Source organism: Calonectris borealis, chromosome 1 (genome assembly GCF_964195595.1).
Source record: "Calonectris borealis chromosome 1, bCalBor7.hap1.2, whole genome shotgun sequence".
Classification (NCBI taxonomy): domain Eukaryota; kingdom Metazoa; phylum Chordata; class Aves; order Procellariiformes; family Procellariidae; genus Calonectris; species Calonectris borealis.
This window is the reverse complement of record NC_134312.1, coordinates 194232460-194247516: the sequence shown is the minus strand read 5'-3', so window position 1 is coordinate 194247516 and position 15057 is coordinate 194232460. Positions and strand designations below refer to the sequence as shown.

The 15057-nt window shown below is 36.0% G+C and overlaps 1 protein-coding gene across 1 annotated transcript in view; it reads left to right on the top strand.

The window, feature by feature from the left end:
* NBEA (neurobeachin) overlaps positions 1-15057 on the top strand; it is a 426845-nt gene that overhangs the window by 239409 nt on the left and 172379 nt on the right. The window contains exons 37-38 of the mRNA XM_075139786.1: positions 8937-9080; positions 12216-12254. Of these exons, the coding sequence (XP_074995887.1) occupies positions 8937-9080; positions 12216-12254 (183 nt within the window). The remainder of the gene's footprint in view (positions 1-8936; positions 9081-12215; positions 12255-15057) is intronic.

The window sequence follows — 15057 nt, the reverse complement described above, 5'->3', positions numbered from 1 at the left end:
AACTAGAAGCTGATGTTTTTACAACAGCCTGGCCAAAACAGAAGTGCTGTCTATTGCTACTAGAGCATAGTCCCTTAGCAGAGCTAAGAGTTAAACTCAAATATCCCAGCATTAGGGCCACACTGCTGTCTCACAAATGTGTATATCCTGTGGGTGCTGCCCTTTGGTGTTGCTGTAGGCATGTAGGCATTGATCTACGTAGAAGTAGAAACAGTTCCTCCCACCGGTTACTGTTGCTGCTGAAGTGAAAATGATGTATGCCAGTTCTAAAGATGTGGTGATCTACGTGAGGATGAAGTGAAATTTGCACAGAAAAAAAAACAACAGTGCAGCACACTGAACCAGTTGGAATTGCACAGTAAAAGACAATGTAATGGAGAGTAAATCTAGATGTTCTAAGGTCATTATTATAGTGACAAATTTATTATTTATATATAACGGAGACAATCCTTTTAAGAAACAGTTACAGGAAACATTATGTCATGTATAGGAGATTTTGCCTGTGTAAAGACTGCATAAGTTGTTCCTTCTGTATGTCTCAAAAGAGCAGAATTTCATTTGAAAAGATTACCATTCCAGAAAGCAAAAGTCATTTCAGACATGTTGGCAAATGGGTTTCCTGAAGCGCTGATCATGAGCTCTTGAGGCTTTCTTCTCTTAGTAAATAGTCTCGATAGAAATTAAAAGAGTTACCTAACTACTGGAATTATGAAAGCTACTATAAAATAATTTTAAACTTACTTCCTACAGCTTCATTCTCTGCATTAGAGAATGAATTTTTTAGCTGTCCTATTATGTCACTGTACAGTGCCTGTTTCCAAAGAGCTGATCTTGTTTGGATCTGATAGCAACAGCTTAAGTGCTGAGGGACAAAGTTGCCTTCTAGCAGACATAATCGCCCATGCCTTGGCCACAGAGAAGGAGAATTCAAAAATTAGAAGACAGGCCACAATACTACAGCTATATCTTTCTTTTTAAAAATACTAGCATTTGGACCAGTCTCATGGTTTGAAGGCTCTAATTTTTAAATGTTAGGTAGGTTTAGAAATGTTGCTATAGAATACCCCAGCACGGGAAGTAAGATCACGTTTCTTACATGCCAGCGCGTTACCATTGGGCTACTAGCGTAAACCAAGTGTTTGTTTTTCTAAAGAGCATTTCATTTCTTCCCAAGGCTTTATTATTATTAGCCTTTTCAATCAGAATTTTTTGTGAGCAGGAAGCAAAACTGAGGCTAGCATATGTGGGCGCAATTCCTCAGTGCGGGGAGTGCCTCTTTAGAAGTCCGACAACTTTGATCCTGCCTTTAGGCTCTGCAGGCAGGTAGAATCAGAACATCGCTTTTCCTGCAGAATGTGTGCTTGGGTTAGGTATTTCAAACTCAAAACTAACCTAAAACTTTCAAGACAAAATCCAGACCTGAATGTTGAGACACGACGTATTTTTTCACTTACATGTTATCTTAAAAACGTTTTATCAGATTCTATTTCAAAAGCATAGAATGCCTCGTTCAGCAGAATTATTTCATTATTTCATTATCATGTCATACATATTTAAATTCAATCACCTTTCGCTTCTTACCTTATTAATTACATTTTTCTATTGAAATAGTTTGATTATCCTCTTCAGTGGCCTGTCTTAAGAAACCTTTGCTTACATGTGAATATTTTGAATTAAGGATAAATGAAATTCCTTTTTGCTGTCAAAACCAAATTGTGAAAATGCATTGCATGGCTTTGAAAATCAGTACACTCTATTAGCAGACCTGTCAATATAAAAAGTGCATTCCATTTCCACCTCTTGCTCTAATAACCTTTTCTATGTTACTCAGAGGCAGTTCACATAATCAGAGTATATTGTCAGCTTACTGGAGTTGGGGAAGCATGAAATGAAAATCACGTTAATATTGATCCAATTCTCTTACTTGCAAGTGTCCTTGATGTCCTTTCCACTGAGCAATAACTGTTGATGTGATGTCGTTATTTTCCTCTCGGCTATTACTGTACTTCTGTAAAATGGCTGGAAACACAGTTAGGAAAATTTTGCTCTTAATTATTTTTCTTGTGTATCATCTTTAAGTGATCCATAGCATATCAGAAAATTCAGTTTCTTTCTGCAATTTATCAAACTACAGTATACACTGAGAGGCTGCATTTCAAACTCACAGGGATTTGTAAAGGTCATCAGTCATGAAATATGAATCCATTCTTGTGTGTACAAGTTACAGTGGCAAACTACATCTTAATCCAAATATAAACAGTTGACTGTTTTAAGTTCCCGTTAGAAGGACGACTTCTGGTTCAAGTCAGAATGAAGACTGCCCTTCAGGAGCCTGAAAATGCCGTGTAACATTTGCTGGACTGTGTATATGTGGCTCTGTCACCCGCTGGCTGCTTATGATCGGTGCTGAATCAGAGCAGGATCCTTTCTCACATGCTCAGAACACCTGAAATCTCAGATAAATGTAATGATAATAATGACGACTTCTAAAAATTTATTTCGTAACCCCTCTGAACCTCAGTTTTCCTATCTATAAACAACAAAAATAATGAATGTCCAACATGGTAACTTCATCTTTATTTTTGTAGGACCTTTTATATTAATATACAACACTTTGACTTTAACTACAACTATTTATTGTTTAAAAAGCTCTCAACCTCATCTGAGAAATCTGTTCATTTTGGCCTTACCCATATTCTCAGTCTCCTCTTTGGTATAGTTTGCGTCAGTCTCATTTTTACGATGCAAAACATCTGAGAATTTTTAAGAGGAAAATGTATACAACAGTAAAGTGTTTATTTACAAATGAGTCACATAAAGAAGATCATTTGGTCAGATATGAGCTATAAAAATGGAGAAAAATATCTGGAATGTCTACGATTAATTTTTCAGGTATTTATCTATTATAGAAAACAAAGATGTTACTTGGTTTTACCTTTGGTGGAAGTAATTTCCAATACAAATGCATGCAATTTTTAATTTCTATGCAATTTTCATAGTTTTTCCCCCTCATTTCTTCAAAGATCCTTAATAATGAAAATATGATTTAGATTCCTCTGGCTTTTATTAAATCTATTAAAACCAGCCTCCCTTTAATAACAGTCACTTCTCTGATTCTCTGGGGAAACTAAATTATATGCCAGTCAAAGCTGCCAGTTCCAGAAACACATTGCAATTTAAATAACATCTCTAGCAGACACAGGTGGGGACAGTTCATCATGATATGCCAGCACCGGTCTGCTACTCAAAGCCAGAAGGCTGATGTCTTGAGCAGACCCAGGGATACCTGGTGCACGCTTCCCATGGAGTGAACGCAGTCCTAGGAGGCCTGGCTCTGGAGTTGTGCGGAAAGATATTAGGCTGGGGTGGAGTGGTCACCATGTCGATGATTTAATCTTACTGGGTTTTGTAGAGGTCAGTTTACAGACTCCCAAGCAGCTGCTGTCCATAACTGTGACCGCTGTGATGGTCCCAGTGCCTAATCAAGTTAGTAAAGATTAGCAATGAAAGCAGGGGGCTTAACTGTTAGAATATATAAAGCAGGAAGATTATCTTGTGAAACATTTTTGTAAGTATTTTCAACTGTTAATAATGTTGAATGAACAAAAAAGGTAGATAATAGTGTTGCATTTTAGTTCTGTGCACACATAAGCTTGATTCTTCCTGTAAAAGTTACAGTTTGTACAATAAACAAAAAAATCTCTTCCAAGAAAAAACTTCGCTCTTTCAAACTCTGTTCATAAATTATATTTTACCTGTGATATAACTTCATGGTTCACATCATGACCTATCAGGTAGCCTCTTGTGAGGAACTAATTCTGAATTCCTTTATTTAATAAAATATTGAAAACTACCTTAGGTGATTAAAATTTGGCAACAAAAGCAGCGTTCTACAGAGCAGTACGTACCAGTGATCTATAAGGAGAAAAGGCAACTTTACCCTTAAAAGTTTCTGAGGAGAGCTAAGCTTCACAAAAACTGTACTTTAGCTGCTATAAAAGAGAGTTTTTAATTAAATGCAGCATTTTACTGTAAAGAGAACAGACTTTACTTATGTCAAAATGCTCCTTTAGAAGCCACATAAAACTGTAAAAGACAATATATGAAAAAGCTTTCTTATAGAAAAGAAGAACACCATCCCATGAAGCAGATTTCCAGATGTTTGGAAACATTAGAATTTCCTGTCAGTATATTTAGGTAACATTAAAATGAGGTTAACTTTCCATTCTGCCATCTCTCTTCAAAGATCAAAGAGCGTTCACTGCATAAATTGCCTTATCGGTAATTCGTTGAAGTAAACTATGGAAACAACTTTATAAGAAGCAGTAGTCTCCTTTTGTTGGTTACAGTATGACCAACCAAACTTTTCTTAAAATTAAACCTATTTTTACCTCATTTTATACTAAATACAAAAAGAAAAAATTAAAACGCTACATTTGAATATATAATAAATGGATAGAAGTAGAGAGAGAAATGAAAACTCCCTTCCTGTGTTCAACTAAATCATAGTAATTAGTGTAATGTCTAATAAAATAAGCATACATAAACATAAAAGTAATCAACAATATGTCATGTTTGTGCTGCTTATCTTAAAATGTTATTTAGGGATGGTTTTGTGAGTTTGGACACTTACAGTATCTTTGAAATTCCGATTGCATCCCTAGAACCTGTTGTGAGCTACAGAACCCAACAAGGAATTTATTGATTTAACTGAAAATAGAGAGGCAAAAATTCAGATGTTACAATAACCCCCTCAAAAAAATTGTTTAAATTTAATTGTATTAAATACTTCTAGAGTCTGTAGCTGCAAAATAACATGAGATTCTCCTGTTCTTGGGAAATAATTAGGTTTTTGTGGGGGTTTTGGTATGGGGTTTTTTTGTCTGCTTAGTAATTTCTGTTTAAGGAAAAGTAATGCTACTGGAAGAGAGATTAGTAAATTTTTGGCAATACTGTATAAGTTTACTGTGCAGCTCATATAACCTTTCAGACATATAAAATACACAACTTTTAATGGAAGTTGGGGTTTTGTAGAGGAGTGCTGGTTGGTTTCTTTAATTTCTTTTAAAGATGAGCTCTTTTCAGTTATCCTGAAGCTACTGTAGAAAGCCAGTTTTTAATATGCACATTTGAAAAAATTATCAAGATGAGAATAGGTGTAACAAAAGATGGATTTTTTTTTTTAATTGCTTATCTAGTCTTATACATACATTCTCTTGAAATATCTTTAAGGCTTCTTTCCAAATCCCAGTCTAGAAAAATACCCCTTAAGAAGGAGCTTGATAAGGACAAGAACTGATAGCATCTGCAAGTTCCAGTTCTGTGCACTCCAATACTAAAATGTTGCTTGCTTGAAATTATATCTAGTTTCATTTTATTTTTTTTTCCTATTTTAATGGATTTGAAACATTTTCTAATTAGACTTAGGAACTTTAATACAATTTCGTATTGTGTCTTTAAAATACAAACTCCTTGTGTCCTAAAAAGAGTTTTAAATGAAATATCTGGAAATGAATTTCATTTCATAGTAATTCTGCTGGGGCTTTGAAAAAATAATTTGAGTTTTGTTTTTTTTCAAACATGCTGAAATATCAAGAATTTATTTATTCATCTCTCCTTTTTATATCATTGTTAACAATACTAGACATAGTTTTATGTCATATAATTTTTTATTCAGTTTGTTGTCTGGTTTTAAAGAGAAAAGTTGTCTTTGGTTTTACTCTCATTTGGAGAAGTTCTCTTATTTTAAAACCTTTTTGAAGTTCTCTTGAAATATAAAAATAGAACATCTGTGACAGATCTGTTTTGAACATATTTCACATTTGAGGATCCAAGGAGATCTGGTGGTCTGTGGTATTCGCTTGTTAATTTCTTGATGAATGGGTAGAAAGGCCATGAAGTGCACTCAGTACAGCACGTCTTCTAAAGATAGATGATCTCAAATAAATTCTAGTCCCAATCAGTTTTTGATTTGTTAGGTGTTAAACCATTTCTTTGTAAGGACAGTGTTTACAAGCCTTGTAATGAGACAGCCCTGTGAGACCTTACTCTTCTTGCTGTAATTTTGATAAATGGAACTCTAATTCATAAAGGATATAGTGATTGAAGGGCAACTCTGGGTCTCGTACACTTTCATTTAGATAAATGTACACCTCCGTACAGCAAAACTGAGGTGCACTCAACAAAGTGATAAATTTAAACAACAGCCAAACCAGAGCTTTTTTCCATCAAGACAAAGAAGCACCATTTACTATATTTCTTTTAGATAAATGTATGTTTAATATTATAAATCAGAATGGATTTTAGAAACATTTGTCTTGTTGCTAAGCTCCAAATTGGCCAAACTAATTTAATGCCTTCTACCCTACCACGTTTCTTACATTGGAGTATGGCAATATTTTTGTAATCTGGTAACTGGAACCCTCATCACAAGGGATTTAAAATACACTAAATTTCAGGTTCTTCTGATGCATTTTAAGTCTTAGTAATAATTTGGGGCTTGGAACTGTTTTTCCTTGTAATTTTAAAAATATGTCTTCATGCATATATAATTTTAAAGAACTGTCACTAATCTAATCAGTTAACTACAGAAATGGTTGACACTACGATTACTCCAGATTAATACTTTTGAAGTTATTCATTTGAAGATTATCACATTTTATAAAGCTCAGAAACTTTTGTAATACTCACTAGAACTACCAAAAAGGAAGAGAACGGTATTTTCATGCTTCCTTCCTCCACCGTGTTAGTTCATCTCAGGCCTGGTCTCCTTTGGTGTCAAATACTTCACAGCAGGAGCTATTACTTGTGTCAAATGATGCTAAACTCCCTTGTAGTAAACACAAGTGTAACAAGATTCTGATCTAGCGATTAAATACTCAGGACAATTGTGATGTAATGAAACTGAAGGTCTGTTACAGTACATTACTCCTTCGTGATTTTCCAAACTCATACAATTCTTGCTGCTTTTTGTGAGTTAGGAAGGAAAAAAAATAAAAAAAACCCCAACCAACCAACCAAAAAACCCCAAACCAAACAAAAAACCAAAAACTTGGACATAATACTGAAAACTTTTCCAACTGTTGGTTACTTGATTCAATTTTAAATTGGGTGAATAATTAGAGTTAATTGCACTAAGTAGTAACCTATGCAAGTGAGGTAGTGATCACAACCCAACAACTGAACACAGCAAAACACAGTGTATTGGTATATATCAGCATCGATATTGTCTTAATCGCTATCAGTATCAGTATGGTCCTAATGGAGAGAGCAACAAATAGGAAGATTAGAGATGCTGTCCTTAATTTTGGGCTTGGTGAAAAAAATGGGGGTTTGCTTACTTGTTTGTCTTTACCTGCTCTGAGGTTTCAGAAATAGCAATTGGAATAATAGCAATAGTATACAAAAAGTTAACATTAGGCAATGTAGAACATGAGGTTTTCTCAGCCTGGGATGGAGTCCGATATCAAGTGGCATGCTAACAGTGATCTTCAAACAGAGTAAGCACACTAACAGAAAAATGTGCCTCCAGCATTTTCATTTATATAGTGTGACTCTCCTGTGCACAAACTAATCAAAGGACTCATATAAGAGTAGGAGATAAAATCATAACACCTTCCCCACTGTTTGTAATAACAAAACTGCCTGACACATCAGTTCCATTCCATGCATCTATCTTCACTAACCTATCTGCTTACTCTATTCCTCTTATTTGTCCTGTATTAATATGAGGCCATGAGTCTTTTATTGGGCTTTACCTCATGATTTTACATCTGCCATAATAGTATTCATCATGTAAAGTTCGGGCATTGTGGAAGACAAACAAAATCCACACGTGCATGGTTTTGCTTCAATTTCAGTCATTGTTCTGTAGCTTAATAGCAAGCTAATCTCCGAATTATCATAGAGAAAGGAGAGATTAGGTTTGGGTTTTATTTCTTGGTTGGCAGAACTGGAGGTGCCCATATTTTGTACAGTCCAAGGTGAAGATGCAGGGTTTTCTGTTTAGGAAAAAAACAGAAAGCTTTCTCTCCGAAGGCTACTATGAGTCTGTAGTACTGCAAACAAAACTAATGACCTCTCCCCATCTAAGAAACAAACACCATGCGGATGTCACAACAGTACATGAAAGCTACTTATTATATGAAAGCTTCTATCATTTGACCACACTATGATTAATTTCTTACATCATGCGAATAAATTCTCGCAAGCACTAGTACGACCTTCCCAAAACGTAAGATGGTATATCTCTGGCCATAAGGAACCATCAGTCTGAATAGAAAAAGTCAGTTGCAGGCAAGAAGAAAGGGTAAGACATTCCTGTGAAGTCCTTTGAGGTAATTGGCACATGTCCATACGCCAACATTTTTATTGTGCTCCTTAAAAACACACGCACAGACGCACACCAAAGTTCCCTCACTGTGCTTGTCCTTTTTTAGTCTTTTCTGAATCTCTGCATAGCCTACCTTGTTGTTACTCTGTATTGAGATAACCCGTCTCCTACCTCACCATCCAGTCCCTCCTATCTCTAAGATGAAAATCATGACAGATTTTGAATTCCCAAAAGCAACTCCTTTATTTAGAGTAGGTGGTTTGAGCTCTGAGGTCAGTCAGAGTCAGGACACCAGGAACCCAACAGAAACTCCTGCTCAATTTCTTGCAGGTGGAAAACTAATGGAACAACATTGAACATAAAGCAAATAGTGGTTATTAAAAGCAGGAGAGTCTTTGTGAAACAGTTTGTATTTTATTCGAGATATATTCTGAAATACAGAATAAAGCTGCATATTTTGTAAACCTTGATAAAGTTTTTGAAAATGTTCCTTCCCTTTTTTGATAAGGATTATTTATACTATATTCTTTTACTACTTGACTGTGGTTGTTTTATATTTAAAATATTATTCAGCTAAATTCACAACATTTGTAACTTTTTTTAGGCACCGAAGAGGATGTAGTGAAGTCAAAGAAAACTTTCCGAAGTCAAGCTGTGGTAAATCAGAATGCAGAAACAGAGCTTATGCTGGAAGGAGATGATGATGCTGTTAGCCTGCTCCAAGAGAAAGAGATTGACAACCTTGCAGGTAATAATATTTTTCATTACAACTAAGATATGAGCCAAAAGGCTCTTTTAAACTTGGTAGTTCTTAACCTTCGTGGTTAGTGTCTTAATATTGACAGCTAAGTACAATTACAGTATGAACAGATTCTTTGTGTTCTAGATTTAATATGATGTCCTACTTCCATGAACTAGGGGAATTGATTACAAAGCATGTGCTCATTGCACAATCTTTCAGCGGAGATGCGAGAAATAGCAATACCTCAAGTGCTTTTATTACTGCCTGTGAGTTGTTGTTGAAAATTCTGTAAAACCACTGTGGAAACATCTCTTTTTTATGATTAAAATGGAAATGCTGACTAATTCCATAACTCTGGGTTTTGGGAGTCAGAGCGTGGTTGTGCACATTCATGACTGGATCCCAAGTGCCACGCAGCTTGTGGAGAGACACCTGCCCTCCTGCTGGCACCCACTTCTCTCACTGATGGAGTTAAGGGGGATCTGCAGTATCTCAACCCATCTGTCACAGTGAGGGAAAAAGCTGCCTGTTGTAAGCAGGGTCTAAGAAGGAATGAAACTGTAACCAAGCTATGAACTTCGTTAGTTAGCAGATGAGCTGGGAATGAATCCTCTGTAAATACGTACATGAGAGATCCCTTCTGGTCCTTTCTCCCTGTGTGAAGGTATGCAGTGAGGTCTCAGTTTTATCCGTCTTCTAGAAGTTTCTGTTACAGTTCTGGCTGCAATACTACCTTTCCTGAGGATGTAGTCTGGAAAGAAAGGCATGTTGAAAGTTGAAAATGCACTCTCCTCTCAGATGAGATAAAAATGTGAGAACTGTGAAATGCAGTATGAAATTTTTATATTTTTAAAATACCTTTATTAAATTACTCCACTAAGGGGAGGTTTTGTGATGTCTCAGGGTTTTTTCCTGCATAATTGAATTTCTAGAATAGATACCTTTGCTCCTGCACTTTCTTCTGATGACAAAGTGGAAATTTGTAGCAAAGATAAGATCATAAATGGATGGTAAAAACAAAACAAACCACCCAAACAAACAAAAGCAAAAAATACCTACATGAAAGTTAGTCTCGTACTTTGAAAGTAGAGCAGAGCTGAGGGGGGAAGTAAATGCTTTTATTTGGGACCAACCTTTAGTATATGATTATCACAGTTAATATGTCAGTCTGCTTGCTTTCTCAATCTGCAGCTAACCATTGCTGATACACTGTTGTCTTAAATCAAGAAAAGAGTGCGTCAGGCAGGACCATTAGTGGGATAATTTGATCAATGTCCCTTTCTCCTGTAGAAGGAAAACTTGACACTGCTTTGGCAAAGTTCTTATATCTAAGAACAGTGCTTCCAACTAAATATGCATACAGTTGCTATAGTTTAAAGGCTGCAATATGCAATTACATTGAAATATTGATTAGAACTGCAAAGTGGACATGAAAAATTCTTGCCCAGTCTGGCAAATCTCACAGTCAGCTATGAAGTTCTTATATATGCCCCAACACTGCCATTTCGTTCAAACGCACGGATGCAATGCAATCCCTATTGCTACATCCCTCTGCAAAAAAATGGTATTTCAATGCATCCTTAAGTATTTATGTGCAATGTACCCTTTTACTAGAGATCATTACATATATGACATCCCCTGCTTCTTCAGGACATGGCGCAATAATTCTAGTCCTTTCCTTTTACAGTCTGTAGAAATTGGGAGATATTGTTGGTATTAGAAAAACAGAAATTACAGAAATTCAAATTAACTTTTGAAATATTGACAGGACGTCTGTCCTAACAGTGTCAGAAATTAGCCTTTGTGTTCCCTATTAACACTAACAGGGCAAGCAAGGCGCCTCCAAGTGTGGTGAGGTGATGTGGTAATGGTGCTATACGTGTACCAAAAACTGTGAACTTCTCAAAAAGAACCCACATTCCACTACCTCATTTTTTCTATCAGATTAACTGCAGCCTTTGCTACTCAACTCTTGCTCATTTTTGGAGCTGAAATGATTTTAAGAGTTAATGGTCACACACGGTATCATATGTGTCTTCTGTAAATTTTACCAATCAGTGAGAAAAAACTGAGTCCCTCCATACCCTCTGTTTTGCCTCATGATTTTGCATGATTTTGCATATAATGATGCCACTGCTTTCCACGGTTTTCAATTTATACAATGTGACTCTGAAACTTGAGCCCAGTAACTGTAATCAAGAAAAACAGTAGTCAAGGAAAGTGGGTTTTATGCCCAAGAAGGTTAGAACAACCTCTGACGGCTCTGAAGAGCAGGTCCCAATAAAGCCACACTGTCTATTCTTGTGTAATATTAAAGAGTTATGTAGATTCAGTGTATGTGATCTGGAAATCCTTGAGATATATCAAGTATATCACAGCATCATTTATATCTAGTTACTGTTCAGAATGGAATGATACATAGGAATTTCTATATTCAGATACGCCTCCAATTTAACTTTAAAGCTTAAATCAATTTAAACCTGGTTTACAATGATTTGGATTGTCTCAGTAAGGGATAGGAATTAAACAAAATCATTATAAACCGGGTTTAAATTGATTTAAGATTGTCCACATTTAAGTAAAACAATTTAACATTGTTTATTCCATGAAACTAAGGCACCCTTTAAAAATACGAGACCTTAGGTTTTAGAAAACTTTTCACTAAGAGAATATAAATATTACAATATTTTGATTTGTGACGTTAAAACTAAAAAAAAGGAAAGTTTGAAACAGATTGAGACTGTTCATACAAAGTTATCTGTACATACCTTTTGTTCCAGAGACTCTTTATAGTTTTTCATCAACCATGTGGCACAAATCAATGTAAAGTTCACTTTGATAAATTACATATGGGATGGAGAATTTTTAAATAATTATAGTCTGAATATTTTTATTATATAATCTTAGTATTCCATATGTTGCAATGGCAGTTGGTCAGATTTCATTATATTAAGTAGCATTTTAATAAAATATAAAAATCAGATTCCATGTTATTATGGTCTTAGAATTATGACTTCTAAGTTTGTGTCAAGATTTTTAACTAAAGCAGTATTTTAACTGTCTTACAGTATGAGTTATCAAAAGATGTTGTTCTTGTTTTAGCATTTACATATTAAAATATTTTACATTTTTCTGTTTCAGTTTTAGCTCCTTTTCTTCCCAGGCTGTTCACTTCAAGAGGCAAGTCACATCTCTGTTAGAACTAATGATTGAGATAGCCCAGTCAATTTTAACAGTTTTCTAATATATTGTGAATCTGTGGATAATACAATCAAATCCACTGTAGTGAGCTGATATTACTAACTCACCTCCTTTTATTTTCCTTTTTGATTTTCTAATGCTGCAGTAGGGCTCTTAAATACTTACCTTTTCTCTTAAGAGCCTGAGAATGCAAATTTGCTAACAGTTTGTCTTTTGCTTAGTAGATGATCTTTTCAAAATGAAAAATATGTGGAAGTATTCTAATATCGTAAGCTGGCATTCTCAAAGGGAAATATGTTTTAATAGATAATTAATATTCTTTCTCCAAGGTTTTGGGTTTTTTTTAAAGCACTGATCTTGCACTAAAATAGGCCATTAAAAAAAAACAAACAAACAACAACAGAATAAGTGTTGAACCACTCAGGTTTTATGAATTTTATGTTTTAGAAATACATTCTCTTCTCTTTGTTGTGAAGTTGCAGTTGACGTGCTGAGAATTGTTTGTGCGCATCCAAGAGCAAAATTTAGCCTTAATGACATTTTTGAAAGATACGTGTTCTGTAACTGGAGCACATTTTATCTATTTTGTCACCATGCAATAGCAAATAGTCCCCAGCCAAGCAAAGTATCCCTGATGAAGTCTTTTGCTACTCTTTGAAGAGTAGTTTCTAGAAAGACAAAAGGAAATAAAGATAGGAGGATATGAGGCTTTGGGTTATTTTAGGGAGACAAAAGGCTTTGGCAGGCATCTGTCTGTTTACTTGCATGGGCTTAATCAACTCAGAATCTGACTTCCTCATAAGCCATGGTGAATTACAGCCTCACAACAGTCTTGCGAGAGTGAATACATACTATTTGCTCCATTATACGAGGAGATTGAGCAACTCATCCAAATAAACTCAAGGAAAGCCACTAACTGCCTTTAATGTATCTTAGTCTTAACGTACCTTAACCTTCACTACAGAATCTTCCCTTCTTCTTGAACATCTGTCGCTAGGTGGAAGGAAAGCCCCCACAATGCAAATGTGCCAGCAAGGTTTGAGTGAGACGCAGCATCCCAGCACTGCCCTAACTTTTAGCAACCCTGAACTTCAGTGTAGAAATATTTCTAAAAGCAGCATGACTACTGCCGAACAAGAGCTGATCTTCCTTCCAAGCCAAGCCAGCAGGGGTAGCTAGTCCACATGGGCTTGAGGACTAAATGTGATAAGCCCTCTATCCAGACTTCTTGGTAGTGTGGTGAGTGTATTGACTTACTGCCCTGTGCTAAGGAACACACTGGGTCATGAGGATTTGACAGCTTGTATTATTATTAATGAGATATAAGACCTTTCACTTCCAGGTCATCTGTTTGAAGTCCAGACAAGACTGGTGGTAACCAAACATTATCAACATCTGTTTTGTGGCCTATGCAAAATAAGCCTTTTGCTTCATTTCAGACTAACAGAAATCATCACGATTTTGAGCAATTGGAATGCCAGAAGTTCTACTACATAGAGTTACAGTTAAAATTGTATAGCAATACCCAAAAAAAAGAAGTAAATCATTTAGCCCATAGGGAAATTGTCTATTCCAGGTTCTAACAAAGGACTCATTTACATTTCTGAAATTATTTTGAAGCCTTGCATAGGGCCTGATGCAGTAATAAAAACACTAACACACCAAGGAACTGCCTTGGTGTGAATCTAAAGCCACAAAAAGCTCACAAAAAATAAGTATTTGGGATGGAAAACTTAAATACAATTGACTCATCTTTATGTATATAATATACATTTAACATTTATACATATATCTATTTAGTTACAGTAACATTTCTTATGGCCAAAATCTGAGACTGAATTTTTTTTACAAGAGTTGACCAGTGTAGACAATCTCTGGTAAGCAAAGCTGTTTGCAACTTTTTCTTACCTATTCTTAAGGATTAATGGAGGGACACATTTTCTTGTTTTTTCTTCTGTTGCCATCTCAAAATGATTTTAAGGTATGTAGCATCATTTGCATTGTTTTTGTTAATGGAGTTAGACAAACGGTAGATTTTCTTAATTAAAGAAAAGAACAATAACTTGGGCCTCTACCGAGAAGACAGATTTTCAAATTATTAGATTTTGCAGGGAAAAAAAACCATCATTTGTTTGGTGCCAACTAGAGAAAGTTTTGTTCCATTATCTGCTGTCAGAGTAATGGGTTGAAAGAAAGGACCAAATAGCGCATTATATTGTCTCCAGCAGCGACCGCAGCCTACCCAGGAGGTTTTGGAGAAGAGGAATCATCTTCATCCCTCTTAACTCCTGGAAGGCAAAGCATGACAGCGGTTCCGAGAGTGGTCTCATCTTCCCTCTCCAACCCTTCTCCTCCCTCCCTGGTGTGTCCTCTCCTGTGAGGCTGGGAGAGCCCTGCCACCCATCACGTGCTCTCCTTCCACTAAGGCAGTCGCCGTCCATACACCAGTGGCTCTGAATGGCACTGACAGTCTGTGGGGACTCCAGGGGGGCAGAAAGCAGCAACCCCAGGGGAAGCCCAGGAAGGACTGTAACTGCATCAATGCAGTGATGCTTCCTCATAATTCTCTCTCAGCCTCCAACAGCTTGCACCTCTGAGGCTTCCAGAGTCAGGGGCAGTAGTTATTATCTTTCTTTTTTTCCTGTTTTCTTTCTCTCTCCTTTCTTTTCCACTCTCTTTCTCTCACTCTTTTTTTCTCTCTCTCTGGAAGTGGCTAAGGTACCTTAAGCTTTTCCATGTTTTATGTTTTTTTCTTTAAGAAATTATGTATGGATATGTGCAC